General features: G+C 33.8%; 1 protein-coding gene across 3 annotated transcripts in view; it reads right to left on the bottom strand.

Moving 5' to 3' along the window:
• Rngtt (RNA guanylyltransferase and 5'-phosphatase) overlaps nucleotides 1-24,068 on the bottom strand; it is a 314,302-nt gene that overhangs the window by 55,225 nt on the left and 235,009 nt on the right. For all 3 annotated transcript variants that reach the window (XM_013077976.2, XM_021240735.2, XM_004860222.3), the window contains one exon: nucleotides 10,023-10,089. In XM_013077976.2, the coding sequence (XP_012933430.1) occupies nucleotides 10,023-10,089 (67 nt within the window). The remainder of the gene's footprint in view (nucleotides 1-10,022; nucleotides 10,090-24,068) is intronic.

Genomic DNA, 24,068 nt, shown 5'->3' with positions numbered 1-24,068 from the left:
AGTCCCATTTGACCCTGCTATTCCACTGCTGGGGATCTTCCCCAAAGAATTAAAAGAATCATACCACAGTGATATATGTGCACCCATGTTCATAGCAGCGCAGTTTGTGTTAGCTAAAACTTGGAAACAGCCCAAATGCCCATCAACTGGAGACTGGATAAAGAAAATTGTGGTTTTTTTTATAAAATGGAGTACTACTCAGCCATAAAAAATGAGAAATTAGAGACATTTATAGCTAAGTGGATGCACATTCAGGCAATACTCTTAAGTGAAATAAATAGGACACAGATGTGTCAATACCGAATAGTTTCTCTGGTGTGAGAAACTGAAAGTGTAAATAAGGACTAAATGTATAATAGGTCATGTGAAATAGGAAGAAAAGGGGCAAAGGGGAAGGAAGTGGGAGGGCTAGAGGAAAGGATAGAAGGGAATGGGATTAATATGAGAAAATGAAAAAATAGGAACAAAATCTTTGTAAAGAGGGAGGACTGGAGGGGTTGAAGGGAGGGCTGGGCAAGGGTGAAAAATAAGAACCAAGAGAGAATATGTAAAGGTGCAAATTTCTGATGATGAATGTCATTATATTGTATACCTAAAATGTACCAATGATTAGAATGAATAATCAATAATGTAAAATAGGAAGAAAAGGTCCAAAGGGGTAGGGGTAGTGGGAGGGGCAAGGGAAAGGAAAAATGATGAGAAATGGAAAAAATGGAAATAAAGTCTTTGTAAATAGGGAAGGGTGGAGGGGGTGAAGGGAGGGCTAGGAATGGGGAAAAAATAAGAACCAAGATGCATTATGTAAAGGTCCAATTCCCAATGAGAAATGTAATTGTGTTGTATACCTACAATGTACCAATAAAAGAATTTAATACAAAAAAAAAAATTCAAGACAAAACTTTTTAAAGGTAAAACTGCATTGCAAATTTCTAACCAGGCAAAACATTGCATAATACCATTTACTTTTTTAGAGAACTTTTCAAAGTTACAAAAACGATTTGTTTATTCTTTTTTCCTCCAAGCCACATTTAACAAAGACTCACCTTGATACTCTCATACAATGTTTAAAAAAGATATTAGAACAAGCCAAAATAAAAGTCCAAAATGTTTCTAACAAAGTGCCTAATTCAGGACAGGCTAAAAGACATTGGAATTTTTTGTCAAGAAAAATGCTAACTTTTTAAAATTAGAAAATAATTTGAGAGCTATATTTAAAATGTTCTCAGAATAATATATTCATAAAATCTACATTTCAAATACAGCTGATATTAATAATAATTCACAACCACAATCTTAAATTAGAAAATAAAATTAATTTATATTGCCACAAAGATATTCCAATTAAGACGTAACTGAGAATAGAAAATAAAGTTTTAAGCCTGTAAATATGTATTCAATTAGAACCAGAGACTTTAAATAGCCTAATGAACTTCATGGTAAAATCTTAATGGTTTATAAAAATTTGGCTAGGCATTCTTCAACAATAATGTTAACATATACATATTTAATACTTTTATGTGCCAGAAACTAGGCTAAATGCTGAGGATTCAGAAATGAACAAGACACAGCTCAGCCCTCCTGGGGCTTACCGAATTTGGGGGGACTGGTACCAGGTATCGAACTCAGGACCTTGTGCTTGCGAGGCAGGTAACGGAACCACTGAGCTAAATCCCTGGCCCGGCTTACAGTATTTTTAATAAATTATCAAAGTACATGAAGATAAGAATACTGACACTGAAATATATGTGAGTGTAGGCCGTGGCACTTAGGTAGGAGAACCACCATTACAGTGTACTTTTTAGAACTCTGGCCTGCGTGTAAACTGTGTAACCTGTTAATAAACAATAGATAATTTTTAACATCTATAAAGTTATGGCCCAGTTACTGCTGGGCTCACGTGAAAGCCCAAAACTGATTTAAAGCACTCTGTGTCAGAAACTTTAGGATAAGTAGTTGTCAGCAACTTAACTGCTACTTCATGGAATTAGGGAAACTTTTTTAGTAATCATGAGGGTTTAAGCTTCTTTTTGAATCTGTTTTCAATAAAGGGATAATCACTTTATCCCTTAGTACTGTAACATGAAATATTGAAAAACTGCCTCATCTTCAATAGTACTAACAAAAATTTAGCCATTATTAATATGTCACATAGTTTTAGATCTGATTCTACAGCTTTCTCTTAAATTCTCTCACCTACTTCAATTTATTTATTTTTCCATTTAGAGATTTTTTACCTTTATTCTTTATCTTCAAAATTAATGAAATCACTTGGAAGATAGAGCAGGTGTGGAAGGCTCCCTTCTGTTCTTTAGGATTTTTGAAACAAAATAACTTTACTTGGCTCAAAAAAACACCTTAAATCATTTCTCATTTATCTCTTCCTTATACCTTCTTCGTCTCTCTGCTCTGTCATGTTTTTCTTTTTCTCCAAAGCCACTCTGAGAGTTCTCATTAATTCAGGGGCAGATGGCTGCCTCACTAGCACCTATCAGTGTGGTCTTATCCTGCCAGAAGCACATGGCAACATTAGCTGGACAAGACCTACCCTGAAGCAGTGTTCCCAAAACTGGTAAGCTGTGACCCACTTTCAATAGAGAAATTATTTACTGGGTTGAGACCACCATTTAAATATCAAACTGACAGAAAAAGAATATGACATTATATCTATTTTGAAACTTGGGTTTACACTGAGTGGGTATATTGTAAATTTAAGTATGGTATATGTATGTGTACTGAATCTTGATAAAAAACATATTTTCTACATTTCTATTTTTTTTTTTTCTTTTTGGTACTGGGGATCGAACTCGGGACCTTGTGCTTGCGAGGCAGGCGCCAGAACCACTGAGCTAAATCCCCGGCTCAATTTCCTATATTTCTATAGGTTATGGTCAAAAGTGTGGAAGTCACAAAACTAGAATACTCAGTTCTAAGGACTACATCTCTATCTGAAATACTTCAGATGTTTTAGAGATTTAAAATATGGGTGTTTAAATAGTTCTTTTTTAAAGTAAAAATAGCATTGATCTAATAAGTCAAAAATTGTCTAAACAGTCATCAGTCAGCAAACAAATCAAATCATTTCCATCAGTTTTCCTAGAATAATTTAGTCCTTTCATAATACAAAGAGCGAAAATAAATACTTTAACCTTTAAATTTAATTTACCCAAAGAATTAAAATTGACTCAACTATTTCAAAAACATTTTTAAAGTAACAATAACCTAAGCTCAAAATACCCTAAAGAAAAAAATATTTTAATTTTTTATAATAGAAAAAATCTGAGGGAATGGTTTGATTTCAAACATGACTTCAAAAATGAAAATGAGAAATATTTTTTTGTGTTTACTACATATGCACATAAATACAGACATCAACTTTATATTTACTTAGGTATAAAGAGATTTTTAAAAATTCAAAATCAGAAAGCTTAGAGTATGTAACTATGACTAATGGTACCTGAGTCACTCAGCACGAATGGAATAAGGCTCTGAGGCAGGGAATAACCATGCTATACTGTCTGTAAAATAACTGCTTAAAAAAAAATCAAAATAATGGTACAGTGCTTACTTTTCATATATTGTTGCTGGATGGAATTCATATTTAAAATATGGACTTTTTTTTTTTTTTTGCCTTTCTGCAGTGTTAACATGGAAACTCGAGTCTGACTCAGCCTCACAGTCTCTCACACTTCTTGGGCTGTCAGAACAGGAAGAGGCAACTAATACCAAGCCCTGCGGGAGGGACAGCCCTGTGGACTTGAGTCTTTTCATAACAACCCTCTGGTTGAGTAATGGTGATGCTGACAGGCTTCAATCCTTCTTGGTTTTATGAATTCTGGCTGCTAAGTGAAGCCTCCAGAACTAGAAACCTATGAGAATTAGCATTAAGATTTTTACTAGACTATGAAATGCTCTAGAAAAAACCCACAGAATAATACATATAAAACGTAAACTATTATTGAAACTTGAATATATCTACAAAAATAAGGTATGACTAAAAGAATACATACACGCAATTAACACAAAGGTATTATGCACTGATATATAAAAATATCCATCCCAACCCCCATATAAGAGACACTCTGAAAGTTTGTAAGTAGGAATAAACCAGATTATTTAATCAAAATGTCCCATTTTAATTTCAAAAACTGCATATAAATGTATAATGAACCCTATTCTTATTTAAGTTACATACAACTCAGAACATTTAGAAATTTAATCTTGCTTTTTTGTGGTTTTTTGTGTGTTTTCTTGGTACCGGGGATTGAACTCGGGTCCTTGTGCTTGTGAGGCAGTAAACTCGGGTCCTTGTGCTTGTGAGGCAGTGAAATTGGGTCCTTGTGCTTGTGAGGCAGGGGGCAGAACCACTGAACTAAATCCCCAGTCCCTAGAAACTTAATAAATTCAAAACAAGTTACAGTCTTGGATGAGGGTGAAATCTGCATTTATTGCACAAAACAATAGCAGAAGATACATGAGGCAATTCTTTTCTTATTCTTAACTAATTTTAAAATGATCAGTATTTTATTTAGTTTATTTTACTTTAGAATAAAATAATCATGGCCCGGGGATTTAGCTCAGTGGTTTTGCCACCTGCTGCACAAGCGCAAGGACTCAAGTTCGATCTCCAGCACCAAAAAAAAAGAATAAAATAATCATGTATGTTTTTATAGATCTATGTTTTTTTTTTGGTACCAGGGATCAAACTCAGGACCTTGCGCTTGCGAGGCAGGCGGCAGAACCACTGAGCTAAATCCCTAGCCCAATCATGTATGTTTAAAATAAAAGTCTCCAAAATAAAATTTCCCCTGAAAAGATACATCTTTTGTATTCTTTTTTTTTTTGGTAAACAGAAAAAGTTGGGGAAACAATCACTTTTTAGGATTCTTAATTTGGGATCCTTCCATGCACTTAAATTACAAGGGGGAAGGAGGAGAAAAATGAAGGGGGAGGGGGAGGAAGGAAGGGAGGCAGGGAGAGGTCAGTTTTTCTAGGCAGAGAGGTCACAGCTTTTACAGAATCTGAAAGAGGTCAATGATCAGAGTAGAGTCACTGTTTCGGGTGAAAGTTATATACAAAAGAATCTTCTCCCAAGATTTACCAAAGATTTTAACAAATAAAAGGTAGGCTGAAATAACTTCCCCTAACAATGAACCCATAATTAGCAGGAAGAATCACCAGTCTAAGACTATGATGAAGTTCCATGTTTATACATATTTATGTCTTTATTTGGAGCTTGGATAGAAAAAGATGAGTAAATAATGAAAGAGTACCTGTGTGTTCGGTTGGCAGAATGGTTGCAGTGACCTATGTTATGTGCTAATAGCACAGATATCTATTGGCACAGTATAGCAATTCCTGAATGCATTCAACATTTGTCCAAGTACATATTATTCCTTTCATGTTTTTATTTTTCCTCTTTCTGACCTTTAGACAAGAGAGCTCCTTTTTAGAGATGCAATTGTAAAATATCTCTTTAGCAAATAGTCTCTAACTCAAAGCCACACACACTAAGGAACTTAATTAAGTCCTGAGATGTTAATAAGTGAGAATTCCCTTTTCTCAATAATAAAGTGAACAATAATTCACTTGAACAAATACCTCAAGTGAACAAGTTCAATATTCAGATTTATTTAAAATTCAATAACCAATATGCTCTTAAGCAAACTCTATTTTTGAAGGTTATATCTGATATCTATGACATAAAATACATTATCATTACATGCAGTTTAATGAGAGAAAAATGAGTTTAACAAATACTACTATTTCATGCTTAACAAAAGTCGGGCGCAAGGTAAGGTAGGAAATGAACCTTAAATTTCTAGTCTAATCTTAAGCATTCAAACATTTAAACTACAATTATTTTATTGTTTTGGAAGGGTCATTTCAGTACTCGAATTAGACAGGGATCTAACTGTGTAGAGGGACAGGACTTAGAGAACTTCCACAATTAGTAGGGATAAGAAATCTTTTCACAGTGAATGAGAGAAACCTTTCCCATAGTAACATCAAAAGAAAAAGACAAACTAAAATAATATAGACTTTCCTTTACAAAAGACTTGATTATCCAAGCATAAAGAGTTGGCAAAAGATTTAACTCTGCCATGGAGCTTGTTAGGAAAGACCTAGATAAAGAAAATGTTATGTTAATGTATCCGGTGAGTGACAGACTGAGATTATGCTTTCTGAGATGCCATGTAACCCATACCTTTTGACAAAAAATTTCTATCCTTCCATAAATATATCAGATAAGCCCCTCACTTTTTAGTTATTTCAGTACTAATAAGGAGAAACAGGATTTTCTAAACCATTGGACAAAAAAATTGGACTCACAAAATGCACCTGCTGAAATCTATTAGGATTTCTGGCTATACTATTGAGTTCAGTGAATGGGATAGTGCGGGAGTCTCTTAAGAAAAAACACTTGCCAACACAATACTATTCATGTTCCAAGGATAATTAAAAACGGGACGAAGAAAAAGTACCTGAATGCATGTCATTATTTAAAAAAACCTAAGTTCAAAAGAGTCCACAATTTAAGATACTAATGACAGACTTTTAAGAGTGTTTTTATTTAAGTTAAATTAATGGAAATATTTTAAAAGGTGCTGATACTATGGTAACTAAGATAAAATTTATTTAATAAAGCTGATAGCAAGATTGAACATTATCAATACTAAGTATCTTGAATGTCCTATTCAGGCTCAGTCTACTCTTTAAAAAAAATCACTGTTTTCAAAGCATAAAAATGTGATATATGTATGTGGAAAAAGTTTAAAATTACAGCCTCCAAATAAACAGGAAAAATAATTCATGTAGACAAGAAACATATGTGAAGAAAAATCAGAAAACTAAATAAACCCCAAAATAAATTTTATAGACCTCTCAAAAAACATTAACAAAAGTTACAAAAACAAAGAACGATGATCTCAAACCTTCATTTTTATTAACCACCTTAAATGTTAGTATTTTTCCATTTCTTAAAGAAAGCCTAATTAGAATTAATTCATAACCCTTAACTAATATTAAAAAAAAATTGTTTTATTTTATTCTGGGGATTGAACTTGGGACCTTGGGCTTGCAAGGCAGGCAGTGGCACCACTGAGCTAAATCCCCAACCTAAAAAATACTTTTCATGAAAGAGTGAATGCTTTCCCAAGATTAGGAATAAGGCAAAGATGTCTGTCGCATTTCTATTCAAATCTGTACTGTAAGTTTAGCCAGTGTAATAAAGAAAAATAGAAGGCACCTGGATCAGAAAGAAGGAGGAAAAGCTGCCTTTTTTTATTGGACCACAAAATCATTATTTAGAAAGCACCATAAAAATCACTTCCACAAGCTACTGGTTGTGGTGTCCCACAGCTGTAATTCTGGTACTATGGGAGGCTGAGGCATGAGGCTTACAAGTTCAAGCCCAGTTTGGGCTTAATAAGATCCTGTTTCAAAATTTTAAAAATAAGAAAAGCACTGGGAATGCATAGTAACTCCATGTGAAGGCCCTAGGTTCAATCCCCAGTACTGTCTCTGCCAAACCTACTAGAACTAATAATTGAATATCATAAGATTACAGATTTAAAGTCAACATATTTTTACAAATCAGTTCTTTATATGCTAGCAATGAACAACCAGAAATTGAATTAAAAATACATTTGAAATGAACAGACATTACTCAGACAAAGAAGTAGAAATAACAAATGAACATATGAAAAAATGTTCAACATCACTGGTCATTTGAGAGATGCAAATGAAAACAATGCTAAGATTCCACCTCACCCCAGAAAGAATGGCTGCTATCATGAAATCAACCAATAACAAATGCTGGCAGGGCTGTGGGGAAAGAGGAATACTGCTCCACTGCTGGTGGGAGTGTAGACTGGTGCAACCACTGTGGAAATCAGTATGGAGATACCTCAAAGAACGAGGACTGCAAGTCCCATTTGACCCAGATATTCCCCTGCTGGGTATCTTCCCCAAAGAATTAAAAGAATCACACCACAGTGATATATGTGCACCCATGTTCATAGCAGCACAATTTGTAACAGCTAAAACTTGGAAGCAGCCCATCAACTGGAGACTGGATAAATAAAATGTGTTTTTTAAAAATATAAAATGGAGTATACTACTCAGCCATAAAAATGATAGAGACATTTATAGCCAAATGGATGCACACTGAAGCAATACTCAAGTGAAATAAATAGGACACACATGTATAAATACAGAGTAGTTTCTCTTGTGTGAGAAACTGAAAAGTGTAAATAAGGACTAAAAGGTATAATAGATAATGTGAAATAGGAAGAAAAGGGGCAAAGGGGAAGGGGAAGTGGGAAGGATAGGGGAAAGGAAAGAAGGGAATGGAATTAATATGAGAAAATGAAAAAAATGGAAACAAAGTCTTTGTAAATAGGGAGGGATGGAGGGGTTGAAGGGAGGGCAGGGGAAGGGGGAAAAAATAAGAACCAAGGAGATTATGTAAAGGTGCAAATTTCCAATGAAGAATGTCATTATATTGTATACCTAAAATGTACCGATAAAACAAATATTTTTTTAAAAATACATTTTTGTTAGCCTCAAAAATATGATTTTTAAAATGTGTAAGACCAATACACTTGAGAACAAAAAATATTACTGAGAGATATTAATAAAAGAAAGGGCTGGAGATTTAGCTCAGTGGTGCCACAGGCTGCTTTGCAAGTACAAGGTCCTGAGTTTGATCCCTACTATCAAAAAAAGAGAGAGAGACAAAGTCTTTGTGAACTACAGGATTCAATATTATTAAGATTTCATTTTTCCTCAGATTGATCTATAGATTCAACATAATCCTAACCAAAATCCCAACAAGCGATTTTATAGAAATTGGTGATTCTATGATTTCATAGAAATGAAAGAAACCTAGACCAGCCAAAACAACTTGGAGAAAAGAATGAAGCAGGAGATTTATACTACAAGATTTCATAACTTACTATAAAGCTACAGTAATCATATAGTGTGGTATTGGTAGAAGGACAGACACGTAGGCCAATGGAACAGACCTATTCATTTACCTAGAAGAAACACAGGATAGTCTGTCATCCAAAAGAAAGGAAAGCATATGTCTATAGGAAGAAATGTACACCAACATTCTTCTCAGTTTTATTTGGAAGAGCCCCAAACTAGAAATAATCCAGACATTAACGGTGAAAAGATAATTTATGTTACAGCCATGGAATGGGATAATATTCAGCAATAAAAAAGTATGACCTCATGAAGCATGGTGTCACATGCATTGTAGGAAGCTGAGACAGGAGGATGGTTAAGTTCAGTCCCAGTCTGGCAAACTAAGCAACTTAGCAAGATCCTCTCTCAAAATTAAAAAGTTTTATAAAGTACTGGGGATATAGCTCAGTGTGAAGGTCCTGGGTTTAATCCCTAGTACTACAATAAAACAAAACGGAAAGTATGAACTAGTGATTAGTACAAGAATATGGATGCATCTTGAAATACACTGAGTGAAAAAAGGCAAGGGAGAGAGAAAAAATCTAAATGATTCCACTTACGTAAAGAACAAACCCCACCCCCACAATTTCATCTAAAATGACACAAATCAGTTGAGTGGTAGGGGGAGGGAATTTCAAGTACATTTTGGCAGTTGACAGAAATGTTCATTATTTTGATTGTGGTGATGGTTTTCACAAGTATATGTCAAGATCAAATTGTACACTTTATGTACCATTTACTGTACTTCAATAAAGCTGTAAAAATGTTTTTAATGGCATAAGGGTAAAAGATTACTTTGTGTAACCCTAATATCCTTCAAAATACTCACTGAATTGTTTTGGCTGAAGTCAATTCTAATAGAGTACTGTACAGGCAAGATTATTAAAATAATGAATTTTAAAAGCTGAATGACTTCTTCAGCAAAAATATACAAAAACCAATGAAATTATTACTTCAGATTCACGATATTTTTGATATGCTGATGGTTATTAATAAGTTCTTGGGAACAAGTGAATGTCTAGGGAAAGGACACTAGAAAAGAACAGTCATACCTTGATTTGTGCAAAGGGTCTTTCAAAACCTCCAACATAGAGAAGACCAATATTCTGAGGAAGTAACCTACAAGGGGAAAAAAGCATCGTTTATAAAGTACTTTTCCTTAAGTGTAAAGTTGTATAATAATCAAAATTTCTATAACAGATTTTGTGGAAAACTATCATGTAATTATTCTTGTCTTTTGTACTACGGAATAGTAAACAGCAAAGGAATAATTCTTATTTTCAGAAAATAATTAGTAAAATATTAAGAATAAAGACAAGAGTAGAAAATTAATATTTGTAATTCTAATAAAATTACTACATAGTACTAGGGAAAGAAGGAAAAGAAATAATGCATATATTTATAAGGATTCAACTGAAGAAATAGTCAATGTGTGTTCATACTATGTAGCACAGGAGATATATAAACCTAAATAATTCAGTTTCAAAAATCTAACAGTAAAACCTGACACATAAACAACCCTAACAAAAAACAGCTTCTGAGAAGAGTATAGTCATACCTTGGTATGCAAGTGCTTTGAAACTCATCAGATTTGGTACTTTACACATGCTGACATGAAAATGTTGTCCCAATGCTCATCATTTGTATGGTATTGGAAATGCATGATGAAACTTGTCAGGGTCAATTGCTCTGTGACTGGCTACCCTTTCCAGCCAGAGCATTTGTTTGGTACTCTTCATTTTGGATACTCATGCCTCCTGGTCTGGAACCAAGTAATGACAAGGACCCAAGTACCACTGTATAATAACAGAATATTTGCCATTGGAAGTCAGTGGGGTAATAGGTACTTGCTATAGAGCTATCTGATAAAGTTGAATAGATGGGAATTGGACTTAACCTTAAAGAGCTAATAACACAAAGGGAAAAATTTAAAATCCTGAGAATACGAAAGATCCAAAAATAGACAAGAGTAGACAAACATGGCTACAATAAAGAATAATTTAGAGAAGAGGACCCTCCCCCCCAAATTTGGAATAGATAGTTAAGAATTTTGAATGCTATATATTTTCTTTTTAAAGAATTTGGAGTCATACTTAAATTTATTTGTTTGTTTGCAGTACTGGGGACTTAACCCAGGGCCACATGTATGCTAGGTAAGCAGTCTATCACTAAGCTACATCCACTGCCCTTGGACTCACATTTTTAAAAGATGTACTTACTTCATATAAAAAAAGAGTAAATGTACATGGAAATAAAAATCAAGCCATACAGACAAGATAAAAAATTTAAAAATAGTGGTTCCTAGATTTCCTGCATCATCTTGTCTTCCCCTTTCCACTTCTAAGATGTCTATCATTCTTTTTTATGGTACCGTCATTTGAATGCAGGGAGTGCTGAGCTACATCTCTATCCCCCTTTCCCCCTGTTTTAAAATTTTTATTTTGTGTGAGACAGGGCCTCACTAAATTGCCAAAGCTGGCCTCAGACTTGTTATTCTCATGCTTCAGCCTCTTGAATAGCTGGGATTACAGGTAAGCATCATATACCCAGCAAGAGGTATATAATCCTTGAATGCATTGAAACATTATGAATAAAGAAATATCACCTTCAGAACTGTGTTGTGAAATATGGTGGAGAGGAACTTGTACTTGTGCAGGCTAGTGCAACATACAAATATTCTTGTGTAAAATTAAGCTAAATATAGATATATCTCATTCTTCCTGTATCATAAATCTTTTCCTAACAGACAATATTACTAAATGGACACAATTTCAGTCTTAACATTAGGTAAATGAAAAGAAAAAAAAACTGCCTATATTACTTCCCCAAATCTCTAGGCCAAAACATTTCTCAGAGCCTGGATAGTTAACGTTAATAGCTATCTAGGGTAGATAACAGAACTCTAATGATGCATAGCTGTAAATTCCACTGGATGAATCTGGGAATGGAATATTAAACGGTGTCTAAAGTACAGAAAAAAATGCAAGCTCAAGTAGAAAATTTGTAGTGTACCATACTGGGCTAATCACAGAAAATTAGAAAATTCAAGATTATCATGTCTTTTAAAAATTTACTTAATGAATTGTTTACTTCAACAATTCTAGGACACACTTTCATTTATAACCTTCCCTGAAAATAGGATGTCTCTGGTACTCAGTGGTAATAGTTATGAGGTGGTTGTGTGATTACCTTCCATTAACATGAATTAGTAGGACCATGAAACCATAAACTCTCAAAGTAACTGAGATTCTATAAAATAATGCAGGTTTTCAGTCTCCTGGAAATGTACTCTATTCTCTACATTCTATAAGGGCCTATTAAGGCACTAAAAACCACTAACAATATGAATAGTGGATGAACGCAATCCTGAATTGAACTAATTTAGCAAAAAGTTTTTTATATTTAGAATGGATGTGATGACTTTTAATAATGTATTTCAACATACTGTCAATGGCATTTGTTTAGTGGATTAAAGTAGAAAGTAGAAGAAATGTCCCAAAATCTGAACAGTAAAATAAGGACTTTCTTAACCATCACTTGACAAATAATTAACCTAACAAAACTTTAAACCATAGTTGGTATTACAAACTTAAGTTCATTATAAGTAACAGCAGTAATTTATTTCCTATACTGTATAACAAATATTCACAAAAGCTTGAAAAATCCCCTTTAGAAGTAAGAATAATTACTGTTCATACAAATAGATGCTAAAAATGGAAGAGAATAAAAACTGGCTGACATTTAAAAATCAATATGCCTCTAATTGCTATGCATATGTACTTCAGGAAGCTTGCCAATATACTATTTTATGTGCTCCTCCCTCCAACTTGCCTATCTAATCACTACCTTTTCCTAAACAAATTTCTTAAATGTACCCGTTAACAATGTATGTACTGCACTTTTAAAATACTGTTCTAATTCATGTACCTATTATTCCATGCCATATATTATATTACTACCTTCATTTGAATAGATTTCAAAATGTATAACTTACAGGTTTGCGAGGCCTAAGACAATTAATACTTTGAGAACATAAATTCTTATTTTTAAAATGGAACATTTCTTGAAATGTTCTGCCTTTCAAAAAATTATTTTGCCAAACTGTTACATAATAATTGCCAAGTATTAGGCAGCATTTTATCATGACAGGGTGCTTGTGTACAATATAGCAATCATATATTCTAAATTCCCAGAGTAAGGCATTAATTCTACATGATAGATACATTTATATGTATATTTTAAAAGAAATCCTGACTCATTTAAAACTAGGTAGTTGTTTTGGCCTTAAGTTAGAAGAACATTATCATAGCCTGTATAAAATTGCTAACAACCTCTAAAATATTTGCTTGTAACTAAATGCTTCCACAGTGTGCCACCAAAGAGGATGTTTTTGAAATGGTGCAATAAAGAGGCACTGTTGATGCAAAGTAAAATCTGTATCTTTTGAAACAGTCAAGACAGGCAAAACCAGCTTTGTTTCATATAGAATGCTAGTTGCTCTCTACTGAGCTATATGTCCAGTGTCTACCTATCCTTTCCTTAAAAAGTCTGAGACCAAGTCTCTATAAATTGCCCAGACTGGCCCTCAATTTGCCAGGTGTGTACAAGCATGCTGAGCTCTTACTGATCTTTTAAAACTGATAATGTAATATGAGAAAAGGAAAAACGTGGAAACAAAGTCTTTGGAAATAGGGAAGGGTGGAGGGGGTGAAGGGAGGGCAGGGGTATGGGGAAAAAAATAAGAACCACGATCCATCATGTAAAGGTACAGGATCCCAATGATGAGTGTAACTGTATTGTACACCTAAAATGTACCAATAAACTAAGTGGAAAAAAACCCTGATAATGTGAAAAAGGGGGCATATAGGCAATAGCAAAGGGGGGGACATCCTAAAAATAAATCCAGTAAACAAAAATTCAGTAATTAAAAAAAATTAATCTATCACCATAAAATTGGGTTTATTCAAGAATGACTTAACATTAAGCAACCTACCATTATAAGTTACCAAATGAAGGGAATAGAAGGAAAATATCATAATATTATCATGGCAGGAAAAGTAGTTGAAACAAATTAAATACCCTTATATACAAGTAAGTACTGCTAGCAAACAAAGAGAAGCCAACCTTTAAAATTCCATCTAAAGGAAATAAATAAATAACTGACCAATCTACACTTACTCGAGAGCCTTCCAATTTTAGACTAAGAAGAATACAAGGATGATTTCTATCATTATGTTTCTTTAACAATATACTACAAGTCCTGGCCAGTGCGATAGGAGCAAGAGAAAAAACGATATAAGAATTAGAAAGATAAAACAAACTACCTTAATTATAAATAAAATTTACACATACATGTACATGCATGCATGTGTGTACATATTCCCCTTATAATATACAGATAACTTATTACACTCAACTAGTGAGCAACTTTATCAAGATCAATTGGAATTTCTATACCAACAACAAGCAATTAAAAAGTAAAACTAAGAATGATTCAATTCAATAGCTGGGCATGGTAGCACATCCTATAATCCCAGCAATCCAGAGGCAGAGGCAAGAGGACTGCCATGAGTTCAACTACATAGCCAGACCCTGTTTTCAAAAAAAAAAAAAAAAGAATGATTCAAATCAAAGATTACAAAGAACCAAGCTAGAAATAAAATTAATAAAATTGAAAAGACTTCAATTCATAAAATTATCAAATAGTATTGAAAGAAATTTAACAAAACCTAAATAAGTCACATTATATCATGTCCATGAATAGAAAAATCTCAAAGTTAACACATAAAGTGACCTAAATCTGATCTATATATTGAATTCCATCTAAAAAATCCTGACAGGATTTGTCTGGGGAAAACCTTTTAAAATTCAATCAGAAATATACAAGGGAAAGCAAATGAGCAAAAATATAAAATATACTCCTAAAGAAGAACAAGGTAGGGGGATTTGCTACACTAGATATTTAATAAACTTTTCTTACCAAGCAACAAAGATAATGTGGTGTGGGATAAAACAGGAAAATAGGTCAGTAAAATCCACTACTGAACCTAGAAATAAAGCTAACACAGACACTAACTAGATTTATAAAAAAGTGGCACCACAGAGCAGCAGAGAAAGGATAATCTTTTTAATAAATAGTACTAGGAAAACTTGCTATCCACATAGATATAAACTCACCATAAAGGAAAATGCTAATAAATATGACTACATTACTATTAATAATGATTTTAAGATATAAGACATAAAAAGACAATTCACACACAGAAATATACAAAATATGGGCATTGTAAAAATATTCAAATGTGTAATTAGAAAAATACAAATTAAAACAACACTAGAATCACATTCCACTTATCAGATTGGCAAAAATTAAAACGTATGGGCAACACATTCTGTTGGCAAGCTTATAGAAAGACATTCTCATATACTGTTGTTGGAAATGCAAACTAAGACAACCTTCTGGAGAGAAATTTGGCAGCATCTAAAAAACTCCATATGCACTTAAGTTTCTGACCCAGTAATCTCCCTTCTAACAATCTGCCTTGAAGACATGCCTTTGAAAACTTTTTAAAAAATTACATATGCACAAGGCTATTCATTACAGGACTGTTTATAATTTTGAAATGTTAGGAACAACTTACATGTTCATATAAAGCAACGTGGTTAATAAATTATGATAAATCTACATAACGGAGTAATATGCAGCTATAAAAAGTAATGGGGACAGTCTTTTTTTTACAGATAAGGAATGATTTTCAGGATACATTTACTGTTAAAAAAAGCAAAGTGCAAAACAGACTATATAGTATGCTACCCTTTGTGAGCAGAAAAAGAAGAAAATATTCATTTATCTGTTCATTTGCATAAAAAAATACAGGAAAACTAAAACAAACTAAAGAGAGAGGTTGCCTAGAGGAGACAGGTGCAAACCAAGTAGATATAATGACAATGAAAACTGGGGTGAATAAAGAGTGACATTTCTATGAAAATACCTTTTTGTATATTTGTGACTTAGAGTCATGATAATATTTCATACATCAAATAAGCAAATAGTAAAATCAATCAGCACATTGGAATGGAAAAAATTACATTCCACATTAAGGTAGATGGAGGTGAAAATGAATTACCTTAAGTATTTTGAGTATATTCTATAAGGCTAAGAACAAAAGAGCTGTATACAAATACACTTCTTGAGTTAATAAACTTCTTTTTCACAGAGGTATGAGCTAGGATTTAATAAATATATCATGATAGAGAGAGGCAGGAATCTTACCACACAGTGACAAGAAAAGGCAAAAAACTAAATTAACAATATGATATTGAATTAGAAACAACAGGACTTCATGGCTTTTAATATATTCACATATGGATAAATAAGTAAATAAAAGAAGTAGGTAGGCACTTATTAGTACTGCATCGGATACATTACTAACTCTGACAAGTGAGAGCACCTGGAATGGTACCCAGAAGTAATGACCACACCTAGAATTTAAATTTTTGTTTCTAGTTATCATTTGCCAATAACAGAAACCAAGGCTCCTTGGAGAAATAAACAGCTGATTCCTGAGTGGAAGAAGGAAAAACAAAAGATGCTGGAACATTCTGTTGTACTAAAAGGTAACAAAGTACTAAGAAGTGATGGGAGTGTGTTAGAAAGACACCAGACAACTTGTAAGTTGTCCCAAGGGGGAAGGTGGAACACCAAAATAAAATGGTAGCATTAGATTATAACCTGTGAGGTAATATACTTTTAAATCCACAATAACATAAATAAATACATGGAGAAGTTTGGACAGTTTTTTTATATTAAAATTCCTATTAATACATGAAAAAAGAATGATGGGAACTGGAATTCACCATTACTTGAAATATTCACCAAACTGAAACTGAAGAACACCACAGTAGTGAGAGCTAAAAGCAAAAACTACTGAAAAGTTTTAAAGTAAGAGTGTAGAAGTATAACAAAAAACATGTTTGCATAGTACTAAAGTTTTTCCCAGGGAAATAATAAATAATATGAAGAAAAAAACCAGTAACTAATTTAAAGTGGATAAATCACTCATTTAACCTCATGGTTAAGCAAACAACCTTAACTAATAATTAAGGCTAACATCACCAGTATTAAGATGTATCAACATGCTGCTTCACCACCACAACTCCCATGGCATTCTTGCCAAATAATGAAGGGGGGAAACAAACAAACAAACCAAACTAAGGGACAGTCTATAAAATATCTGACCAGTATCCTTCAAAAACATGTCAAGTTCATTGCTATGATTTCGATGTAATTTTAGTGTTTCCCCCTCCCCTGCCATTTGCTGTAGGAAGCTTGGTCTTTAGTGTGGTAGTGACGGAGGAACTTTTAAAGAGATGGTGTCTAGACTAAGTAAATTAAGTCACTGGGTGTGCTGCCCTTGGAAGAGATTAATGCTGGTCTGCGGAATGAGTTCTTATGAAACCAAGTTGCTATGAAAAAGCAAGTCTGACCCTAAATTGCTCTTTGGCTTCCTGTTTTGTGATATGATTTGTCCCTCTTGTATACAACTCCCATCATTATGCCATATGCCATGTTGTAATGCAGCCAAAAGGCCCAAAATCTGTGAGCTAAGTAAACCTTTTCTTTACAAAGTACTCAGCCTCAAATATTTTGTTATAGCAACAGAAAATAGACTAATACAGTTATGAAAATAAAAAGGAGGTACTATCACAGATTTAAGGAGACAAAACAACTAAATGTAATGTGGGATCTTAGATTGGATCTTGGGTGAGAAAAAGTATATTAGTGGGGAAACAAAATTAGATTAGTGAATATATAATTTTATAGCACTACACCAATGTTAATATACTATGGTTAATATGTTAACAATGGGGAAAACAAATTATGGAATCAACCTGTTTCCATTAACTAATTAACAGATAAAGAAAATGTGGTATGTGCACACAATGAAATAATATTCAGTCTTTAAAAAAGGAAATTTGTCATTTCCAATAATGAGAACAAGCTTAGCAGACATTTTGTTAAGTGAAATGAGTAGGGCACAGAAAAACAAGTATTTCATGTTTCCACTTATATGTGGCATCTAAAACAATCGAGTTTATAGAAGAGAGTAAAATGGTGAGTGCCAGAAGCTGAAGGGCAGGAATAACAAGGAGATGTTGCTTGGGGGTTACAAAGCTTCAGTTAGGGGGAATAAGTTTTTAGGAAATATTGTACAGCATGGTAATTATAGGTATATGGTAATTATAGATGGTGTAGTTTATTCTTCCAAATTCCTGGTAAGAGAATTTCAAATGCTCCCACCCCAAAAAACAATAAATATGTGAGGTGACTCCCAGGAAGGACAATGAAAATGTTTCTTCATTTTCTCTGTCTCTCTCTCTGTGTAAAGCATATCTGCTAAAAAGTTAAATGGAATAAAAATTTAATTTCCTGGGTTGGGAAATTTGAAATCTTATTGTATGTTTTATTCTTCTACTTTTGCTAAGAAGTTTTCCTGGTATACTTCAGACAAGTAAGACATTTCCTTTTCTCTTGGGAAAATGTGGGAACATCATGTTAAGCCATTTCTGCAGAAAAAAAAAGTACAAAATGCTCTGCAGAGAGAAAAATATTTAAGCTGAGTAGATATAATTCACAAATCAATTTTTTAGTCCAAATTATAGTACTATGTCACGTTACCAGTTGTTTCAATAATAGCTATGATCAATCAAAGACAAAAATGTTGTTTTACAAACCCAGAATGGCTAAGACTGTACATTTTACATTTAAAAGAATTTTTGCAATTCTGAATTTCAAGAATATTTTCAGTTTCACATAAGTTGCCATAAAACACCAACTGACGGGCTGGGGATTTAGCTCAGTGGTTCTGCTGCCTGCCTTGCAAGCGCAAGGTCCCGAGTTCGATCCCTGGTACCAAAAAAAAAAAAACAAAAACAAAAAACCAACTGCCACATGAACTATAACCAAAATGTAAAGAACTAAGTGTCTCACTCATAGAAGAATATATTTTATATTTGTCTTCATTCTACTACTTTAGCTTGAATACTTAGTAAATATTATTTACATATCCTCATTCTTAAAATACGGTTTATGGTAAAAAAAATATGGTTTATGGTAGGTATTGAATTACTTTTCACTGCTAAAGAATCTCTTCATTTTAAAAATTAATTATCATTTTCATGATTATAAATATGAGTCAGCCTACTCTGCTGTAGCTTAACAGACAATTCCTGCATTAATGAATCAGTACATACTTTTCTTCAAGTAAAATAACTACTGCCTGACTATAGTTTGTAAAGGTTTTGAAACAACTTTTTACCTAGTTGAATAGCTCATGTAAAAGAATTTGAACTATGATAAATCATTTTATTGTATCTTTTGATATCAGTTCAAAACACATTTATAACTAATAATAGAATACAAGAACTATTTCTGCTATTAAAAGTAATTGACTAGCAGGCTAAAGTGCTGGTCTTAGTGTTTTGTTTATAAATTATTACTGTATTTATTTCTGCTATCTGCTTTGGCCAACTAACAACTGAAAGTTAACAAAGCTGGGCATGGTGGCACATGCCCGTAATCCCAGCACTTTTGAGAAGCTGATGCAGAAGGGTCACAAGTTTGAGTCTAGCCTGGAAAACCTGGTAACTTGGCAAGATCTTGTTTCAAAATAAAATAATTTAAAAAGGGCTAGGCATGTAGCCCAGAATGAAGGCCCCAGGTTCAAGGCTCAGTACTGCTTCTTTTTTAAAAAAAGAAAAGTTAAAGTATGAGGTCATTCAGCCTCAGTGCTGTAACAACTATTCCAAGCATTTAAGACAAAGTTCTGGAAGCTCAAAGGCTGGGCTGATAACAAGGACTCACAAGATGTTCATTTACCAAAAAAACAACAACTATTGCATACCTTCTCACATGCAATACTTATTCTTTCATTCCTCAAGAATTTTTAATCTATTCTTCCATTTTCCCAGTTAACAAGAAAGGTTATAAGGTTGGGAAAGGTTATTCCAAAGTTGAGTCAACTAAGAATCACTACTGAAAATATTTATGGAAGTCATCTACCCCAAAAGAGACAACACATAAATGGGAGTTTTTAGGCTCTTCTGATGCCGTAGAAAGAGTGAAATCAAGGAATCATGGAGTAAATTTGACTTCTAACTGTGGTGCTTATTAACTGTGTAACTTTAGGCAACTCATTTAACCTCTTAGCCTTGGTATTATGTGGGAAAAATAAATATGACTTACTTCACAAAGATGTTTTAAGAATTAAATGAAATAATGTATTTAATTGATATTTAAATTAGTTAAATACATTAAAAGACCAAGGAGTATTGTCAAAATACATGGCATTTATGAAGAGGACTGGGGAAGCTGCTCAGCAGTATAGTACTCAACTAGCATGAACAAAGCCCTAGATTCAATCCCTAGCATCAAAATAAAACAAGCAAAAATATAGGGCATGGTGGCACAAATTTGTAATCCTAGTACCCTGGGAAGCTAAGGCAAGAAGATCTCATGTTTGAGCCCATCCCAGGCAACTTAGCAACTTAGTTGAGACCCTGGCCCTGTCTCAAAATAAAAAATAAAAAGGAGCTAGGGACGCAGTCCAGTGTGAGGGTGCTAGTCTCAATCCCCAGTACCACTGGGCACAGGGGCAGGGGGAGTGCCTTGGATACTGAAGTTTGTGGTTAATAATAAAAGAGTTTAAAATCATCTGTTAAGAATTCATATGGCACATGTATGTCTATATGAATGAAAGAGCAAGGAGACAGAGAGGCAGATGTTCAGGAGGGGGAAACAGTGACTTACAGTATAATTAGCAAACATGAGTAATCTGGATGCTAGAAAGGCTCTACTACAGCCTGGATGAAATATCCTTTGGAATCATCTAATTCTTCTTCTTTGATGATATATGCAAAAAAGGAATTTTTTTCAATAGCTGATTGTTTCCTGAGTAGTTAAGATTAGAAATAGAAGGCTGTAAATCCAAGTCTAGTAGCCAGTTGTGGTGCGGCACGCCTGTAACTTCAGCTACTCAGAAGGCTGACCAAAAGGATCATGAATTCAGGGGCACCAGGACAATAGCTAAACTGTATCTCAAAAACACAAAAAACAAAACAAAAAACTAAGTATATGTCAGTATTTTTAAAATATGTGTGTCCATTTTGTATGCATATATAGTATACAATGGTAAATGTTACTGTAAGTTAGTACTAATGATTACAAAAACAATAATAAAAATTAGTTATTCACTAAGAATTTCAATGTACAAGGCCCTATGCTAAACTTGATTTTATATTACATTGGTGTTTGCTCTACTATTAATTTAATTTGAATACCACTTCAGTATTAAGAATTTAGGATTATCATTTAATCTTATCAAAGAATCCATGGGTTAGGCATCATTATTACCTTCATTTAATTGATACAAAAACTATAACAAACACCAATTTCCCTGAGGATACTTAAGACGGTAAGATGCAGAACTAGAAATCAAACTTGTTTCTATGCTTCTTTGTTCTTAACCTCCATGCTGCACAGACACTGTTTTAATAATTAACAAGTTTGGTTAAGGATAATTTATCCCCCAAAATGTGATCAATTCTGAGTGATAAAATTAGTTTGGATTTTGAAGTCGCTAGCCAACATTTTTAGATCTCTTCCATCAACATGATCTGCATCTTAAAAAGGAAACAAAAAAGAAAAGGGAAAGAGGGAGAGGAAAATTAGATCAAATTTATATTCATCTTGGTTTTCTCTCATCTTTTATGGAAATTGAAGCATCACTAATCATTCATTCATTCATTTCAGATAAAAGGGAAAGCTTTAATTAGCAGGGATTTTTTATTAGTATATGTTTGCAGTATATCATGAATACACCCATTGGAAGTAGTTGGTACATATACATGACACACAGTAAATCTTTTTATATCTCCTTCCCTTCCCTTTCTCCCTCCATCTCTCAGTCCTTCTCCCATCTGCCAAAGATCTAACTCCCCATTTCCTACTGTCCATCTTTTATTTTGCTCTTTATACTTTGTCTTTCTCATAAGAAAAATCATGTGCTTTTTAAGCTTGTGTTTGATTTATTCCAGTTAATATTATAGATTCAAGGTGCATCCACTTTCCTACAAATGACTAGAAATTTTCCTTTATGGTGTGGGAAGTACTCCATCGTGTATAAACACTAAATTATCTTTATCCATTCATGTGTTGACAGACCCTCCAAGGTTCAACTAAGAATTGTGCTGTAAACACAGGCATTCATTTATCACTGCAATACAGTATCTTTAAAATACCTAAAGTGGGAATATCTGTGTCAAATGGAATTTCTATTTTAAGTTTTTTGAAGAATCTCCACATTGATTGCCAAAGTGGCTGTACCAGTTTACACTCCCACCAACAATGTACAAGGGTTTCTTTTCCCTGCAGCCTCAGGAGCATTTGATATTATTTGATTTCTTGATAATGGCCATTCTTTCTGGAATAAGATGAAATCTCAGTGTTATTTTATTGGCATTTCTCTAATGACCAGTGATGTTGAACATTTTTTTCACATATTTATTGGCCATCTGTACTTCTTTTGAGAAATGTCTATTCATTTCAGTCACCTCCCCCCCTTTGACTGGGTCTTTTATTCTGGGGAGGAGTCTAATTTTTTTTTTTTTTTAGTTCTTTGTATATTTTATATATATATATTAATCCTCTGTGGAGGTGTAGCTGGTATTGATAGCATGGAAAAGGCCCTGGGTTTAATCTCCAGCAACACTTTCAATCCTCCTGCCTCAGCCTACCAGCGCTCTGGGACTGTAGATGTGTGTCACTACACCTGGCTATGACAATCCTTTTAATGTCCTGATCATTCTCCCAGCTTTCACTCATCCCCTACAATTACTACCCAGTAACTTAGGTGATCATTTTAAAACATAAGTCAGCTCATATCAATCTTAAATCCTCCAAATGTGTCACATATCTAGAGTAAAATTCAAAGTATTTTAAAATAAACTCTACAAAATCTGCCCATTCCTCACCTTTACCACTTGCTCATTCTGTTATCCTGATACCTGCCATCCTTTAAATGTGCCAAGTAAACAATCTTCCTAGGATCTTTTGCATTCTATTTCCCCCAGATGCTGCATGGCTTGGTCCCTTCACTTTTCTTCAGATTTCTGTTTACTGTCACCTTATTAATAAAACCCTCCCTGGAAATATTTTATAAAACAAGATCCCAAATCTGTTGCCCTCACTCCACTTCATTTTTCTCTGTGAAACTTAAATGTAGTGGATACACTTTATTTACTTTGTATTTGTTAAGTGGCTTCTCCTCTAGAATATATTCTACATGAAGGTACAGGCTTTATTTTATGCGTTGTTCCATCTTTAGCATCCCAGAATAGTGCCCACCTCATAGGAAGTGCTCAACAAATAATTGCTGATTGAATAGAAGAGGGAATGGGCTACTTGTATCATTTTACTCTTCCCTTGTCAGAAAGTATATGCTTAGATTACTCATAATATTCCATAACTGCATTAGTGTGACAGTTACCAGATACCTCTTATGGTTTGTGTCTAGGTATCCCCCTAAAGCCTCATGCAATCATAGGTGGGCCTTTTTTGGAGGTGGCTAGATCTAGAATGTGTGACGCTGGGACTGACTCATAGTGCAATGCTAGGATCAAGGGCACTAGGATTAAGAGTGTGAGTACTACCCACCCTAAGTAGTCTGGATAAGACAAAAGGAGCAGAAAGACGCTGTTAAGGTCCTTTGTTGCTTTCCTACCTACTGGCCCTCATGAAGTGTTGCCCCTCTGCCATGTGACACCCTGCTTTGGAGCCAGCCAATTATGGACTGAAACCTCTACAAAGTGTATGCTAAATAAACCTTTCCTCCTTTAACTTTGGGTATTAGGTATTTTGTCTCAACAACGAGAAAAGTAACTAACACAACACATTTAAATATTCACTTATGAATAATTTTAGAAACACTTTAAAAACAAGCAAGAATCTATCACATAAATCATTGGACCATAACCTATGTATGATACTATTTAAATATTAAATCAGTATATTCTTGAGGTCTGGCAATCCCTTATCAAAT

Source organism: Heterocephalus glaber, unplaced genomic scaffold, assembly GCF_053883595.1.
Source record: "Heterocephalus glaber isolate CG9 unplaced genomic scaffold, H.glaber_assembly_v1.0 deba00001523, whole genome shotgun sequence".
Taxonomy (NCBI): Eukaryota; Metazoa; Chordata; class Mammalia; order Rodentia; family Bathyergidae; genus Heterocephalus; species Heterocephalus glaber.
The sequence above is the reverse complement of the archived record's forward strand: the minus strand, read 5'-3'. Positions and strand labels throughout refer to the sequence as shown.